The 16,045-nt window shown below is 37.0% G+C and overlaps 2 protein-coding genes across 2 annotated transcripts in view; one reads left to right on the forward strand and one right to left on the reverse strand.

The window, feature by feature from the left end:
- Positions 1–16,045, reverse strand: part of LOC135220747 (uncharacterized) — a 671,524-nt gene that overhangs the window by 450,741 nt on the left and 204,738 nt on the right. The window lies entirely within an intron of this gene.
- Positions 1–16,045, forward strand: part of LOC135220741 (neogenin-like) — a gene marked incomplete in the record, with an annotated part of 107,975 nt that overhangs the window by 75,320 nt on the left and 16,610 nt on the right. The window contains 18 exon segments of the mRNA XM_064258179.1: positions 999–1,160; positions 2,236–2,506; positions 2,839–2,984; positions 3,595–3,743; positions 4,540–4,666; positions 6,740–6,796; positions 8,510–8,726; positions 9,301–9,604; positions 10,048–10,257; positions 10,464–10,643; positions 10,797–10,911; positions 11,180–11,338; positions 11,854–12,056; positions 12,861–13,022; positions 13,243–13,405; positions 14,100–14,285; positions 14,673–14,838; positions 15,111–15,253. Of these exon segments, the coding sequence (XP_064114249.1) occupies positions 999–1,160; positions 2,236–2,506; positions 2,839–2,984; positions 3,595–3,743; positions 4,540–4,666; positions 6,740–6,796; positions 8,510–8,726; positions 9,301–9,604; positions 10,048–10,257; positions 10,464–10,643; positions 10,797–10,911; positions 11,180–11,338; positions 11,854–12,056; positions 12,861–13,022; positions 13,243–13,405; positions 14,100–14,285; positions 14,673–14,838; positions 15,111–15,253 (3,120 nt within the window).

Genomic DNA, 16,045 nt, shown 5'->3' on the forward strand with positions numbered 1-16,045 from the left:
CTCTGTTGTATCTTAGGAAAAATATAAAAAAATTAATGTGAGTAATGAGGTTTTTTTATGCTTCAGTGAAAGAGATTGGTTGTAGATTAGCTTCTTATCTGCTGATTGAAGACAAGAATAAGATGAAAACTTATGTTTTAAAGGCTAAATGAGAAAAAGATCTGTACTATTCATGTGCAGGCCTCAGAAGTACTTACAGGTGAAAACGTTGATGTCTATCTTAGCTCCAGTTCTAAATATTTCTATCTTGTTCTATTCATGGGAAGTAGAACAGCTGATAATTTGTACTGTGCTGGCTTTCTTGTGGTGAAGTAAACTTTCCATTATATCCCCATTGTATTCTTCTTGCTTTGGTCTCTTGTGTAAATTGAACGAGTGAATTAGGACTGCAGTTCCTATTGAATAAATGAGCTAACTTGTCCTGTTGGGTGTCTGATGACTCTTTACCTGCCAAAGTTGGGTTCTCAAGATGTGTCCACGGTGGCTGATGATTTGCTGTGAAGTTGTTAGAGAATCTTTAAAATAGCTTGTTTTCAAGTCAACTTAAGCATTACTTTTCATGCTGCTATGTAATCACAGGTAGAATGTGTTTTTTTATGAGGTGACTGGCTGATCTACGGACGATGGCTTCACTCATGCACCTGATTGGTTTTCCTTTTCTGTATGTCAGATATTTTTCTTTTGTGCTGAACTAATTGCTTTAGGTGTTTACATACATGTTCTTTCACATTTGTTTGGTTCTGTTTTTAGAAATATATTCCTTATAGGTAAGAGATTCAATTTGTCATTTCATTATTTTATTTTTGAACTCTGTGGAAGTTGAATGCAAACTTATAGTGATCCAATTTTAAATTTGTTTTGGTGTTTCATCTAATGCTGTGATGTCTCTCAAGATATATTGCAGACCAATTGTTGTTTTCATATTTTTTTCTTTTCCTGACAATGTTACCTGTGAAGGCAGCACCTGGAAATGATATATAACAAACACAATTTTCCAGCCTTACCAAAGTTCGACGACCAGCCCGAAGACATGACGGTCTTCGAGGGAGAGAGGGCGAGATTTGCGTGCGCCATCAACGGCAACCCTCCCTCGTCCATCACTTGGTTCAAGAACAGTCATCATCTGGAACTAGACTCTAGAATGACACTCCTGCCTTCAGGTACGTAGTAGGTTGAGCTTAGCCTTTCTCCTCCTTCACCCTGGAAAGAAAACGTTTTTGGAGTCATGTACACAATCCATAAGACATGCGTTCATTCCCTAAGTTTTGTAGAAGTCAGTTCCATATGAGTTATCTATGCGTTAGCTAGATATATCAGTAAGAATGTTACTATTGTCAATTCAGCATCTCAGATGGCAGTGAGGTTGTGGTATTTATAAATGTACTATACTATTTAAGAGTCCCTCGATTGCATCAATCAAGAACTCTCTCTCTCTCTCTCTCTCTCTGCTGGTACAACTGCACTTTGGAATTTTCTTCCAACTTCTGTATCTCCCTGAGTTATGTTTTTGCTTTATTTATTGTGAAGCCATTCTGACCTAGGCGGGTAGGTAAGATGTAGGTTGAGCGTTCCTTCACAATATTTTGATTGATAGATGATCATTGTCAGGATTTTCTCTCCGAAATGTTAGTGATTTTAGGTTACGAACGATGAAAAACTCTAAAATATATTTTTCAACTTTGAAAACTATATATGTACAGGCAGTCCCCGGTTACGACAGGTTTGGCTTATGACGTTCCGAGGTTAAGTCGCTTTTCAATTCAATTATATTCATCAGAAATTATTTCCAGGGTTACAACGCATGTTCCAGGGTTACGACGCCTACAATGCTCATTTGGCAGAAGAAATATGACACAAAAAATGCAACATAATCAATATTTGAAGGTTTTTTTATGCAAAATGCTATAAGAATGCAGTTTACATAGTTTTCAATGCACCCAAAGCATTAAAAGTAAGGTTTTCTTAGGATTTTTGGTGATGTTCCGGCTTACGACGATTTTCGGGTTACAACACGTCTCAAGAACGGAACCCCCGTCGTAAACTGGGGACTGCCTGTATGCACCCCAAGTCTTGTTCAGGACTAAATATACAATCTAGATGTGAGAAAGAACTGGAGTCTTTGCTTTTGTTGCAGTCGTTGTCATCAGTTACTTTCAATATCTTTTGACGTACAGGTGCCTTAGAAATAGATACAGTCGTTGTCATCAGTTACTTTCAATATCTTTTGATGCACAGGTGCCTTAGAAATCGAAAACGTAGCAAAGTCCGACGAGGGCAAATACTACTGTCAGGCGAGAAGCCTGGACAAGACGAAAGTCTCGAGAGAGGCCAACCTCAAAGTCCAGGAGGCTTACGCTCTGCGTGACCCCCAGCCTCCAGTGTTCATAGCACGCCCGAAGTCCACCGTCGTCAGGGTCGGGGGGAACACGACCCTAGATTGCGCGGCCAACGGCTACCCAGAACCCAGCATTGTGTGGTTGAAGGATGGAGCTACAATTGACATGGCGTGAGTAACAGATTTTGTTTCTTGCTTCGTAGGTTCCTTCAACCTCAAAATGTGATTTGAGGGGATGTATATGGGGACAAAAATATCCAAATATTGTCCGGTATGTTTTTAATAGCAGGATTTTATTGTTCCCAGTTGTATAATGAACTTGTAGCTTTTAATATTAACTTTTAAAAGTAATTTAAAGATCTTGGGTTCCTCATTGATAAATGAAAAAGTCAGTCTTAATTTACAGATACGTAGAAGGTTACATTTTACATTTTAGAAGTAATCAAACAAATTCAGAGAATTCATAAGTCTTCACAATACTACTACAATAAAATTCCTTCCAGGGACCTGGATACTCGCTTCTTCTTCCTGGGCACGACCAGGAGTCTGCAGATCATAGGGCTGAAGGAGGAAGACGGTGGCACGTACATGTGCCGGGCGGAAAACAGGGAGGATTCTGTCGACGCAATCGCTCACGTGCAAGTACAAGGTAGGTAATCTCTCGGCTCGTTTGTAAAAGTTTAAAGGTTCGGGTTACAGTTTCAGACATTGTATTTCTCCAACTAGCCTTCCAAACACTGTAGTACTTCAATTTACTTCCCTCATAGCTGCATTGCTTACTGCCTTCTACTGCCAGCTATTGTTTTTTGTCACCTTCCACCTAGCTGTCCAATTTCTTTAACTTTGTCCTGCTCCAGTTTCATCTGTGCATTTGACACAGATCTTTCAAGCCTGTCCTGTGAAAGTCGGGAATGGCCCTGTGGTCTGGTGAAATTCCTATTGAAGCATAATGTTGCACTTTGTTCCTGCTTAAGTTTAATAATGTTTCAGTGTATCCCTCATTAGAAGTTTGATTCAGTAGTCGTGTTAGGTTTTAGAGGCACATTCTAGCGGAGATCACAGCATATGCAGTGTTTTATAAGAAGCAGTAAATTGCTTTCAGAAATGAATTATAAATCATATCCCTGTATCATTTTGACCCATTATTACCCCTTAATCATGAAACTAGTTTAGTTATCTTTGATCTCGGTTTAATCTAGAAGTAAAACTGGAAATAAATGAAGCGTCCTGTAATGTATTACTCTCGCATACTCCTGCAGTTCCCCCAAAGTTCCTCCGAAAACCAGTAAATACCCTTGCGTACGAAAAGGAAGACATCGAGCTGGAGTGTAAGGTTTACGGCAGCCCAGAGCCATCTGTCCACTGGCTCAAGAACGGGGAATTGATAATTGAGAGCGAGTATTTCCAGGTACGTATCTTGCCATCTTTACAAGGTCACTTTTAGGAATATGAAAGGTTTTGGTATGTTAAGAGCAAGTATTTTCAGGTTTGTATCATTCATCCCTTGCAAAATATAATGTTAGCTTGATATGCAAAAGAAATAGCAAAGATTTTTTTTTTATCTATTTCAGGGAAATGCTTTGTTTTTTTTATAACAAAAGACACTATATGTTGTAAACATATGTCTGCCTCGTTTTGAAAAAAGGAATTGTTGAAAGAGAGGTCTTAAGATCTGTATGTGTACATGGACAAAATGAATTTCCAGTTAACAAAAAATTTTTTGATAAAATAGTATACATGAGAGTACAATTAATAATGAATGAACAGACAAATGCTTACAATTCAGTATTTTTTCTTGTTAACAATGTTAATTGAATAGCATCCAGTCTTGTGTGAATGTTTGTAGCTCAGATAGATAAATATACAAGTATTTTAAAATTTAATATATTCTTTATTATTCTTCATCCCTGGAGTAGGTACCATATACACCTTGCCTTGCCTGGCAACACTGTAGATAGCACCAAATGCTCTTTATAACCTTTTTATTTGCCTTTTCACCTAACTACCCACCTTTACCAAACACGAGTTTCCACTCTCATTCAATAACGAATCTTTTGAATATTTTCGGGCAGTTATTATTGTTATCCAGACCTCTGAGCCTAATAATGCCTCTTCTCGGGCTGGTTGTAGCCTTGTGGCATTCTAGAAGTAGTGAGTAAGTACTCAGTCTTATTAATCTCCTTTTATAATAATCTCTCCTCCAGATTGTAAGCGGAAACCACCTGAAGATTCTCGGCCTGGTCGAAGCAGACTCAGGCATGTACCAGTGTGTTGCCTCCAACACAGCTGGAGACACTCAGGCCTCTGCTCAGTTGAAAATCCTGAAAACGGGTAAGAGACACCGACGGTAATCCTCAGCTTTGCTCCGATGTGTCCTTTCAAGTTTTATTCTATCAGTATTTTGGTATTTCTATGTTTGTAGATTTGTAGATATAGTATTTTGTCAACCCTTCCAGATTCCGATGACGTGACAATATAGGTGATCCACCGCTTGACCATTCAGTTATGTACATCAACTGCAGAAAAATAATTGAAAAATTGTTAAAAGATGTTTTATCCCTGTTCAATCTTCTGTATGATATACACAGCATTTCTGTGGAAAGCTTAACCACAACAAATATTGTCATAAATAATTATATTAACCTCTGGTAGGGCTAAGCAATTTAGAAATGACTAAGCCAGTATGGTCAGGTACTAAAATAAATTGGTTAAAGTAATGAAACTAGGAAGAGCAACATAACCCAGTTGGGCCATGCTATATTTTTCTTGTCAAATGCACACAAAGGAACTGAGCCATAGCTTTTTTGTCATGAATCAAAATTAAGGATAGACTGAAGTTTAGGTTCAAATAGTGTGCCATTTGTAATGATTTTTTATAGATTTACCATTTTTTTTAAAAAGGAAAAAACCATGAACGAATTAAGAGATCTCAAATCATAATGTTGCCATCTTTAAGTAAGTCAAAATATTACGTATCAAGATGTATTCAGAGCCTTGTGAATGGGAACTGATTAAGTCAGTTTACCTGAAAGTAAATAGATTTACATTTCTCATTTGATCGTCATATGGTTGGACAAACACTAGTATGGAATTTTTTCAAGCTAGCAGTGGCCATAAAGCTAACTTTTTTCTTAAACATACACTGTAGTAGTCCATTTTGTAGTTAGTTACGAAGATTAAAATTCCAAGTGCAATGAGGATTACGCAGTGAAGTGTATGACACTTGCCGTAATTCAGGTACGTGTGTCTTGTAAAAAGGGTTGCAATTGTAATATTACTTTTGTTATCATTCATCTGAAGAGGCACAATGACTTGCCTGCAGTATGACAGTATAAATATTTTACTGCATCTCTTATATAATATCTTTATTTTTCTTTGCTGAAAGACAAACACTAAACTTCTTACATTCCATGTCTCCAACGCTTTCTTCTGCTTTATCCTGTCCTGGTTTCCTGTCAGTGTTTGCTAAGCTCCTAGTTTTAGTATCATGTCCATGTTTGTTTTTTGTGATAATGATGACTGTGTGCTTCTTTATATTTTCTTTGTTAATATAGAAATTTACGTTCATACTGTACTTCTAATTTTCACATTAATCATCATGAAGAAGCTTAACTGGCTGTCTATTTCTGTGACATGGTACCCTCAGAGGAACTGTTGAAAGGTACTGCAGCAGTTCTCTAAAGCAGTCCATTTTTGATTATCAGAATTAGTGTAAATGTATAATTACATATTGGCAGTGCTATTGACACTCCATGTACATTACCTATACCATAGACAATATGATGTCAAGTCGCATTGGGCTTTAAGACACATTTCCTCTTTTTGTTCTGTGCCGTGAGACTCTGGTCCCATATGATTTCACAGTTGAACCATGGCTGATCGTGTTAAGTTGATAAAGGGACTTTAATTTGTTAGAAAATGCTGTTCCCTCGTCTCTACTTACCAATGCTGAAAATCTGCATTTAAGCAGTAAAGTTTTATAGAAGTATTCAAAGTAACTCATAATAAAGGAAAAATTTATAGATCTTGACTTAAGAACATTATTAATGAGCTAATGTTTGTACAATAATCAATAATATTTCAAATGGTACTTTTGTAGTCGTTCTTTAATGTTCCTGAATTTTTATTCACTTTTAATCAAGGTTGTGTACTGTATTGGCACAAACAGTATCCTCTGTCTTATTGTTGACCTCGTTGGTTGAAGGATGAGATGAACTCTTTAAAAGATTCATTTGTAAAGGAACCGTACCAATGACAACCCCAAAGTAAGCTCATTTCAACAGAAATAGACTGCCACCCAAAATTGTAGCCAAGTTTATTTTCTCATTAAGTTTGCAAGCTCAGGGCTTGTTTCTGTTTTAGTTGCCGGCCATTGGTAACCCCTTGTTTTGAAATGATTTTCAGGACGCAGCATGCCGTCTATGACCGGAGCTACCACCACCACAAGTGTTACACGTACAGGTTGGTTGGACCACACGTTAAAAGACGATGTAGTTTCAGTTGGCGAAGGAGTAGAGTGTAACCTATACATTTGGGGAGATATTTGTTGCTGTAAAGTATAACCAAAGCGTAGAGCGTCGTTTACACAGCAGTAGTCAACGAAGGAGATTGGATAGAGTATAGCAGAAAGCTTGTAAATATATCAAAAGATGTACGGTGTACTTACAAGATGATAGTCCTAGTTTATGACCTAATAAGATGATTATTAGGTAGTACGCATTTCAAAAGACGACTCATAGTTTGTGAAGCAATAATAGTCTAGTCATAGGATACTTAAAAGCAATTACAGATGTTAAAAATTATATAACTGCAGTTTGTTTGCAGCTTGAAGACACTGGGCATATAAAAAGAATGCTGAATGTCACTAAAGACCTGTTTAATAATTATTTAAAGGTACTTTATAAAGCACATAATAAAAGGAGAGTATAGAATTGTAATTACACTTAGGGAAATTATGAAGTACAAGATGACGTAATAGTAATGGAGTCCATTGGGCTTTCAAAATATTAGGTATACGTAATAGAGATTAGTGAAGATAGTTGGCCACAGGAAGATGAAAAGTATGTGTAGGATCCAGTAATGGTTTCTTTGACACAGTTGGAAACTATGAGTCTATACTCCTCTGGGTTACCTTTTATATCTAATGGTAAGTATGTAAGTACAAAATACGCTCATTGTTGCCATTTTAGTAGGTTTTTCGTACACCCATTTTTTGAGACAAAATGGTATTAGATTTTGGTACAACAGGCATTATTTTTATAGTTTCACAACTCTAAACAGAAATTCCTTCATACTGAATTTATCTAAATAGTATTAAAATGAAATTGCATGTTGTATGGGTTATAAAACTCTATAAACATTGGGTGTATATTTTTTCCTAACTTAAAAAAAGGTACATATGTGTACAACTCTATGGATTAAGATTTAGTGAGAGTAACTGTGTTACTCTGAAATAATGTAGCATACCTTGAAACTGTAAAAGCATGCCACAAGTATTATAAGCTCACTAAGGTTAATTTCCTTGATACATAATACTTATCAAGCAGTTTGATTTTCATGTGTATGCTCATTTTTGCAAGTTACATCTTGGTAGATATTACCTCAAGGATTTTTTTTATAGGATCTTAAACATTTTTGAAGGTATGCATAATTTTTTTTTTTTTTTTTTATAAATAGCCAGTCCTAAATCCATGGTAAAGAATGAAACTTCTTACTCTTTTAGACTAATACTTTAGGGGAGCCTTTTATTTGAAGAGCTCCTGTTTAAAGCTGTTCCACAAGTTAGTTGAATTGAGGTGTTGTAACCAGGAAGAAGTTGAAGATAGGAACAGTGTGTCTTATGTTAGTCACAGCCCTTTTTTTTTTATTTATGTCAGTCACAGGGACAGATGCGTAGCTGACAGAGATGTAGGTTTGGCAGAAGTACTTTACTCCATGATGTGAATAAATTACTAAATGAGAATGATAGGAACTATATGTATGCGTAGGCCACTTGAGCTGGTCTTGAAGAGACATTTTTTTTTTATAGTACACCACATGACAATTTATGCTTTGATAATCAGTCAGGACTCGGTGTTTAGTATAGGTACTTTATAAGAACAATGAAGAGAGAGTGCAACGCCTTTTGATGAAATCTGCTCGGTAACAAAATTATCCTATATTTAATACTTCCAGGTGTCCCGCACGTAGAAAAAGACCCAGATTTCGTGCCAAGCGAAGAGACAGAGGCTGGCAGTGGGGGCACTGGTCAGCTGAATCCATCTGCCCCTCAGCATTTGCAGGCAATCCTTGCCAGTAATAGGTTCATTACGCTGTCTTGGCACGAACCAGAAGAGAACAATGACCATATTGTTGGTTACTCTGTGTACTATAGACAAGAAGGATCACTTAGGTGAGTAGAAAAAGGTATTTTAATGTTTGTTGCTTTCATTTCTGTGTTTTTGGTCTTATTAAATTGTTACCAGTGTTATTTTTGATAAATGCATTCTTAGGATGTCATCCATGCACAGCGCAGAACAGTGCTTTTATACCTTATAATTTTAATTGTCTTGCATCTACTGTAAAGAGACTGGCTTTCGATGCCGGGAATTTTAATATTGTTAAGGTTGCTTGTTGTAGGAAAGGTAGTGAATCTTATATTATTCAGGAATTTAGTTCTGTGTTAGGTAAAGGAAACTAATTTCTTGGTTACTGTAATGAAGATTAGAATGTGAAGGTAGACAGGATCAGTACTCAAATGTTCTGAGCTTTACTTCAGTTGCTGTTAATTGAGTTAAGACCAATAAAAAAAAGTTGAAAATTTCTTAAGAAATGTGAGTGTTATTTTTTAATAGTATAATGATTACTCATTCTCTAATTTTGTGTGTGGTTTATTGAATAAAACAAAATTTATTAATTTCTCCAGAAAGGATGTTCTCATAATGTTATATCCTGGCATCATTACTTATAATATCCACAATTTCCAGGGAACGTGTGCAGAATGTGAGCGCCAGCTCTTCGAGCGAAGGCTTAGACGTTTACAAGACTCAGATCAGTCATCTGATCCCTGGTAGTAATTACTTGGTGAGGGTCGTAGCCCATACTTCTACGGGCTTGGTTGGGATGTCGAGCCCGGAAGTACCAGTCTCAACTAAGCCTGATCTAGACTTACCGCCTGCTCCCGAGAGATTGAGGGTCATGCCCATTTCCCCTACGAGTTTAGAGGTCACTTGGGCAGAATCGCCAGCGGCCAGGACCCCAATCACTGGGTACAGCATGTACTACATGGAGGTAGGTTTCGCATTCCTTTTTCTCTTCTTGAGGGTCTCTTGTCAATTCTGAGGGAGAGTTTTCTCTCAATAGTTTGGTTTAACTGTTATTAGATAATAATGAGCAGTAAAATGGGACCCAAAGTAAAAATAATAATTAAAGTTCTCTTTTTAGCTATAATGGAGTTGCATATCTCCTTTAGGTTTTTGAACTAATAAGCTAAAAGTAGTAAAAGGCTGATTGTTAAAAGTTACTTGTTAAAGCCACGAAATAGACTTATTATTACTTTCATGACTTATATAACTACTTAATAAACAGCACATGCAAAATGTTAAAACATCTAATGACTCAGCAAAAGTCCGGTCATGTCATTTTAAAGAATTCTAATTTCTATTGTATGGTAAAGATTGTCTCCTTAAAAACAAATGTACAAGATCTTTTACCCTGAAATTTACATATTTTAGGTTGGTTCAGCAGAAGAACATGAAGTGGAGGTTACAGGAACCTCGTACACTCTGCAAGGACTGGAGCAGTTCACGGAATATAGCGTGTGGTTAGTCGCCATCAATGCAAATGGTGCTGGCGATGCCACGAACGAAGTTACTGCCCGGACCTTTTCAGACGTGCCATCCAAAGAGCCGCAGAACGTTGCCGTCGAACCAGCTAGCTCTCGAGTAAGTATGGATAATCATTTGACACACTCATCCCAGGTGGGAAAGGTTGTGCTTTGCTAATACAGTTTGTCTTTTCTTGAAGAGTTTGGGAAGGCATTTTGATTTTGGGTTATCCAAATTATGAAGATTAGTGGTATGAATATTTAATGTTAACCTTTTATGAATTTGATCGACCTTTTAATTGCATTTTTACAAACGTACTGCAGAGCCTCATTTTGAGATGGGAACCGCCTCCAAGAAAGCACCAGAATGGTGTTATCACCGGCTACAAAATCCGATATAAAGAGCGAGGGAAACCAAGTTCGGCCAAGACCAAAACCACGGACGGAAATCGGAGGCTCTTTGCTCTGAACGAGCTGAAGAAAAGCACTGAATATATGATTAAAGTGAGTGTCTTATGCCTGTGAAATTATGGAGATAGATTATAGTATTTATTAATAATAGTAATTACTGGTTTTGGATAAGAAACTGTGTATTTTGAATTACGATCTGAATTCTTCAACTCTAGAAAATTACATTAATTGAGATCTTACTCTTAGCTTGCTGCTATGACTGTCAACGGCACTGGACCTACAACTCACTGGATCCAGGCAGAAACTTATGCAAATGATTTGGATGAAAACAGAGTCCCAGACAAACCAACTAAACTCAGAGGTAAATTTAACATTTTGTGGACTCTCATGTACGTGTAGATTTTATTTTATTTGTTATTATTAGATATGAGAAAGCCTCTTTTGGAGAACCTATAAGTTCTAACGGCACAATTAGCATTGCCTCAATTTTCAGCTTGTTTTGTGTCAGCCCTAAGTAAGAGTACAAGTGTGACCCATTCATACAACTAAATTACCTTATACTAATAATCAGCCTTCACTTAGAACACTTAAGTATTTTGCATATTCATTTTTCTTTCAATTTCTTCCAGCCATGCCACTCACAGATCAGATAGTTGTAAGATGGCAGCCACCATTTCAACAAGACGTCATGGTCAGGGGATACACCATAGGCTGGGGTCGAGGGATACCCGATGTGTACTCGAACATTGTTGACAGCAAGCAGCGCAGCTACGTCATTGAAGGATTGGGTAAGCTGTGAAGTCAATAGTGTATTGAACTTGATTTTGTAAGAATAAAGGTATTCTTCAACGATTAGCGTGCAGTATTGTATGTGTGATATATCATGTCAGTACAGTTTTATGTGCATAAAATTTTTCTTGAGGGTAAATGTCTATATTCTCTATAATCTTGAGATAATTGCAGACAGCAATCAGATAATTACTAGATCATTATCCGTGTCTTGATAGGTAGCATATTTCATGAATCTTAAGTCAGTTGAGGCTATTTTGCAATCTGTGAGTACTGATATCCAGTAATTTTCTTTACTATGTATTAAAATTTGAGGCTAACCAGCATATTTAAATGTCATACTATTTTACAAGTATCCTCCACTTTTGCTATTTTCAGGTAAAGCCTCGAGATGATATATTGGTTAAGATAAATGAGTAACACGATGTGGAAGGATTGCAAAAGTAAAAAAATGTATAAATTTACTTTACTGTAGAAGAATTTGTCTTTATTATTCCCACATTCCATATTTCAGATGCCAACGCTGAATACGTTATCAGCCTTCGTGCATTTAACAACATTGGAAATGGTCAGCCAGTTTACGAACAGGTGCGAACACAGCTGCCGGAGGAGACTGTGGCTGCAACTCTCACACCACCGGTTGGTTTAAAGGCTGAGGTCCTCACTCCATTCACTGTGGCCCTGCAGTGGACAGACACCACTCTCAATCGAAACCAGGTTTGTGTTATGCCTGGGACAATTCTCAGATGGCATTTTGTCAGTTTCTTTGCCAAAGTTGTATAAGGCAGTCCCCGGGTTACGACGGTCTCGGCTTACAACGTTCTGAGGTTACGACGCTTTTCAATTATATTCATAAGACATTATTTCCAGGGTTACGACGCCTACAACGCTCATCTGGCAGATAAAATATGACACCAAAAATGCAAAATAATCAATATTTGAAGATTTTTTTGATGAAAAATGCCACATTAAAAGTAAGGTTTTCTTAGGATTTTTTATGATGTTCCGGCTTACGACTATTTTTGGCTTACGACGCGTCTCAAGAACGGAACCCCCGTCGTAACCCGGGGACTGCCTGTACTGTATATTTTTATATTTTATTTTATACATTTGTTCTGTTGTTATTCCGAAGGTCAACCCTTATTCATGTGGAACAAGCCTACTGCAGGGGTTATTGACTTGAAATCCAAACTTCCAAAAGATATGGTTTACATTTGAAAGAAGTTACAGAAAATAATAGGAAATCCAGAAAGAAGAGATCAGTTATCAGAAAAAATGGGTGAAAATATAAGTAAATGAATAAAGAACAAGGTGAATTGTTTCAGGGTAGTAACGCATTGCATCTTCTTCGTTTGAACTTTTAAGGTTCTATTTGCGCATCCTCCTCAGGAATGTTAACCTTTACATTGCATAAATTAGGAGTAGCGATGCAGATAAAGTGAGATCGAGTCTTCATTTTTATCTCACCATATAGATAATTTTTAATTCCAATAATGGAATAATGAACTTGTTCTTTTTCAGTATATCAGTGACACAAGATACTACACTGTTCGTTACACTACCTTCGCTTTGGCCTCTTCGTCCAGCCCTCGTTACAAGTACATCAATGCCAGTGATGTCACTGCTCTCATAGATAACTTAAAGCCATCTACAGTGTACGAATTTGCTGTGAAAACAATAAAGGTATTGTCTTTTTCCTCTTAGCCTTAAAAACTGCATGCATGAATGACTGAAAACTTTGTATGTAAGTATTAACTTATGTTTGAAAGCTCATGTATGGATCTGGTATATGAAAATGCCATTGTGATTGAAATGGTCTAAATTATTACAATTTTTATTGACAGTAGTATTGGTAATAATAACTGTCCCAATCATTATTTGATTGTCTCTTTACTAATGTCAGGGTCATCGTGAATCCAAGTGGAGCTTAGTAGCTTCCAACAGAACCTTGGAAGCTCGGCCTTCATCTCCTCCAAGGGATGTAACCGTAGTGACGATATCAGGGGAGCCATCTACTACAATTTTCAACTGGCAGCCTCCTAAACAGAACAATGGCAAAATTACAGGTATGTACACTGGCATCAACTGTAGCTCTGAGGTTAATTATGAAAATAGGCACAAGAAATTGAACACATCCTCAGTAATTTGAAAGTTTTGTGTTGTTTCTTATTTGTAGCTATTTCCAAGCTTAGCAACTCTTTTGTGCCTCGATTTTCCCGCCTTAAGGATTAGGCTAGACAGAAGTCAGATTGACATTTGATTATACGTGAAGAGAAAACATTAAAAAAAGAATAATATCACCTTGTAAACACTATTTGCCTGCAGTGTCTGATGTTACACTGTATGCAGTCGTAAGGATAATTTTCAATGTCCGTTTCACCAGTGCATTGCTTACTCTTTTTTTTCTATAGTTCTCACCCCACCTGACTCTTCATCAGGTTTCTCTGGCCATTTTAAGATTCTAGAAATCCTATTCAGTCTATGATAAAAATTCTGTACATTGTCTTTTTCAAGGAAGATCCTGCATGTAGACATCCTCAGGCTGTGGGAAAAGAGATCAAGAAGGTGGCCAAGAAATAGTTTTAGTCATTAAGCAAAGAAAGGTGAAAAGGACAAAAATTTTAAACTCGGGGGGAGAAAAGCAGTGGTAAGCAAATCAAAATTCTTACGGTACAAGTCAAGCTGCTGTTACGACAGGATAGCTAGGCATGTACATAAGTCTCAGTCTTCTGTTAGTAATTAGTATAACATTCCTTTCAGGATACCTCATATTTTACACAACTGACGCCGCAGGCGACTGGGTAATGGAGGAAGTCGTGGGCGATCAGATGACCTTTACGGTCCACGGACTGACGCCTTCAACTCTGTATTATTATCGCATGCAGGCGCGGAATGCCAAAGGGTTTGGCCCTTTCTCTTCCATTGGGAATTTCACAACTTTGCCTGGTGAGTCTTATTCATTAATGCGTGAAGTAAAAGTATGAAAGTCATCTCAGGAACAGATTCTGACTTCTTTGTGTCAATTTCTTAAGATCATTGATTCAAACCTTGAGTACATATTACGTGAACTGGAGGACAAAGAACAACCATAATACTTTTTCCATTATATAACTACTGATATTTCACCTCATCTCGCATTTATTTTCAAAACTGGAATGGCTAAAGAGGCAGGAATAATCAGGATTTAGAAATATATGAGACAAAGCAAATGAAAATGTTAAGCTCTAAAAAGAAATTCAAAGGGTTTTCTTTGAGTTTCTCAAGATTCCTCCCAGTTAAGTAGATTATTACATGGGTGCAGTTTAATAATCTTGTTATTTACTGCGTTTTCAGCCACAGAAAAAAGCATAGGAGAACCCCCAGGCTGGTTCGTCGATCGGAGCAGCATGATCGTGTTAGTGGTGGCTGGAATTGCTGGAACCATAACGCTTATAGGTGCAATGATAGCCATCACAATTTATTGTCGGAAAGTTAAGCCCCAGCCTCGACCAAGTAACACGTAAGCTTTACCGATTTGTGAAAATGATATTGAAGTTTAAATTTTATGTAAAAATTTCAATTTTCTTTGATAAAGTAAAAAAAATATCATTACTGTACATCTGAGTTTAAAATTTTGGGTAAATACAATAAGTTTTCTCGATGGGTTTTATATTATCTGGGTTTAAATAATATTGAATGACAATATCATTTACAGAACTGTTTATTTTGATAAAACATAAGAATTGCACTCGTCAAAATAAACCCAAAGCTCTTAATTAACAATACAATTAGGGTTGGTACGTCTGGTAAGAGCAGTAAGCCTGAAGTGAAGCCTCCAGATCTGTGGATCCATCACGATCACCTGGAGTTGAAAAACCTCGACAAGAACGAGAGGAGCAATTCACCAAATCACGCGGCGATCACCAACCACACAGGTAAGGAGAGGAGGGACTAAGAAGCTAACATACACCCCTGCATTTCAAGATTTCAAAGAGTCTTTCTCTAGTCGATTAGTTGTGGACATGGCCCAGGAACTAACTCCTAACATTTTGCGAGTTTTCACATGCTCTTTGCTATGTAGATGCTCAAAACATTAACATTTAACATTGATCTTCGTCGGTCATCTGCAGGAACATTTTAATGGCTTTGCAGTTCTCTCAAACTTGACCATTTTGCTTCAGGATGTAGCCGTGTGGCTGGTATGTCATATCCAGTGCTGTAACCCCCTAAGCGAAAGTATCTTATCCTTTGAGGGCAATTTTTGTAATGTATAAATACTAAGAGCGGACTGCGATTCATTGAATTACGCATATTTCTTTTTTGCTTGTGTAGTTCAGGCTAGTTTCTCATATGAAAGTTTATATTGCTGTTCAGGTTTGTGTCTGTAGATTTTAAAGAAGAATTTTGTGTTGTATATTTTTTCAGTCTTTTACATGAAGGAAAAACAGGGAACACATATTTTTTCAGTCTTTTACATGAAGGAAAAACAGGGAACACATTTTGATTTTTGCATAAATGGAGACAATACTAAATTGTATCGGTAGAGAAATCATTCTCTTAATATATTATTTCTTGTGACAGGCACATCTCGTGATATGCTTTGTTTTAGAAATTTTAGAAGTGAAGTCATTGATTTGGCATAGTAGTATGTATAGTGTGTACTGATACAGATAAGGTTTACATCATTTTAGATTCATAGACAATAAGGTTTGTAGTTAGATATTACT

This window comes from Macrobrachium nipponense, chromosome 2 (genome assembly GCF_015104395.2).
Source record: "Macrobrachium nipponense isolate FS-2020 chromosome 2, ASM1510439v2, whole genome shotgun sequence".
In the NCBI taxonomy this organism is placed as follows: domain Eukaryota; kingdom Metazoa; phylum Arthropoda; class Malacostraca; order Decapoda; family Palaemonidae; genus Macrobrachium; species Macrobrachium nipponense.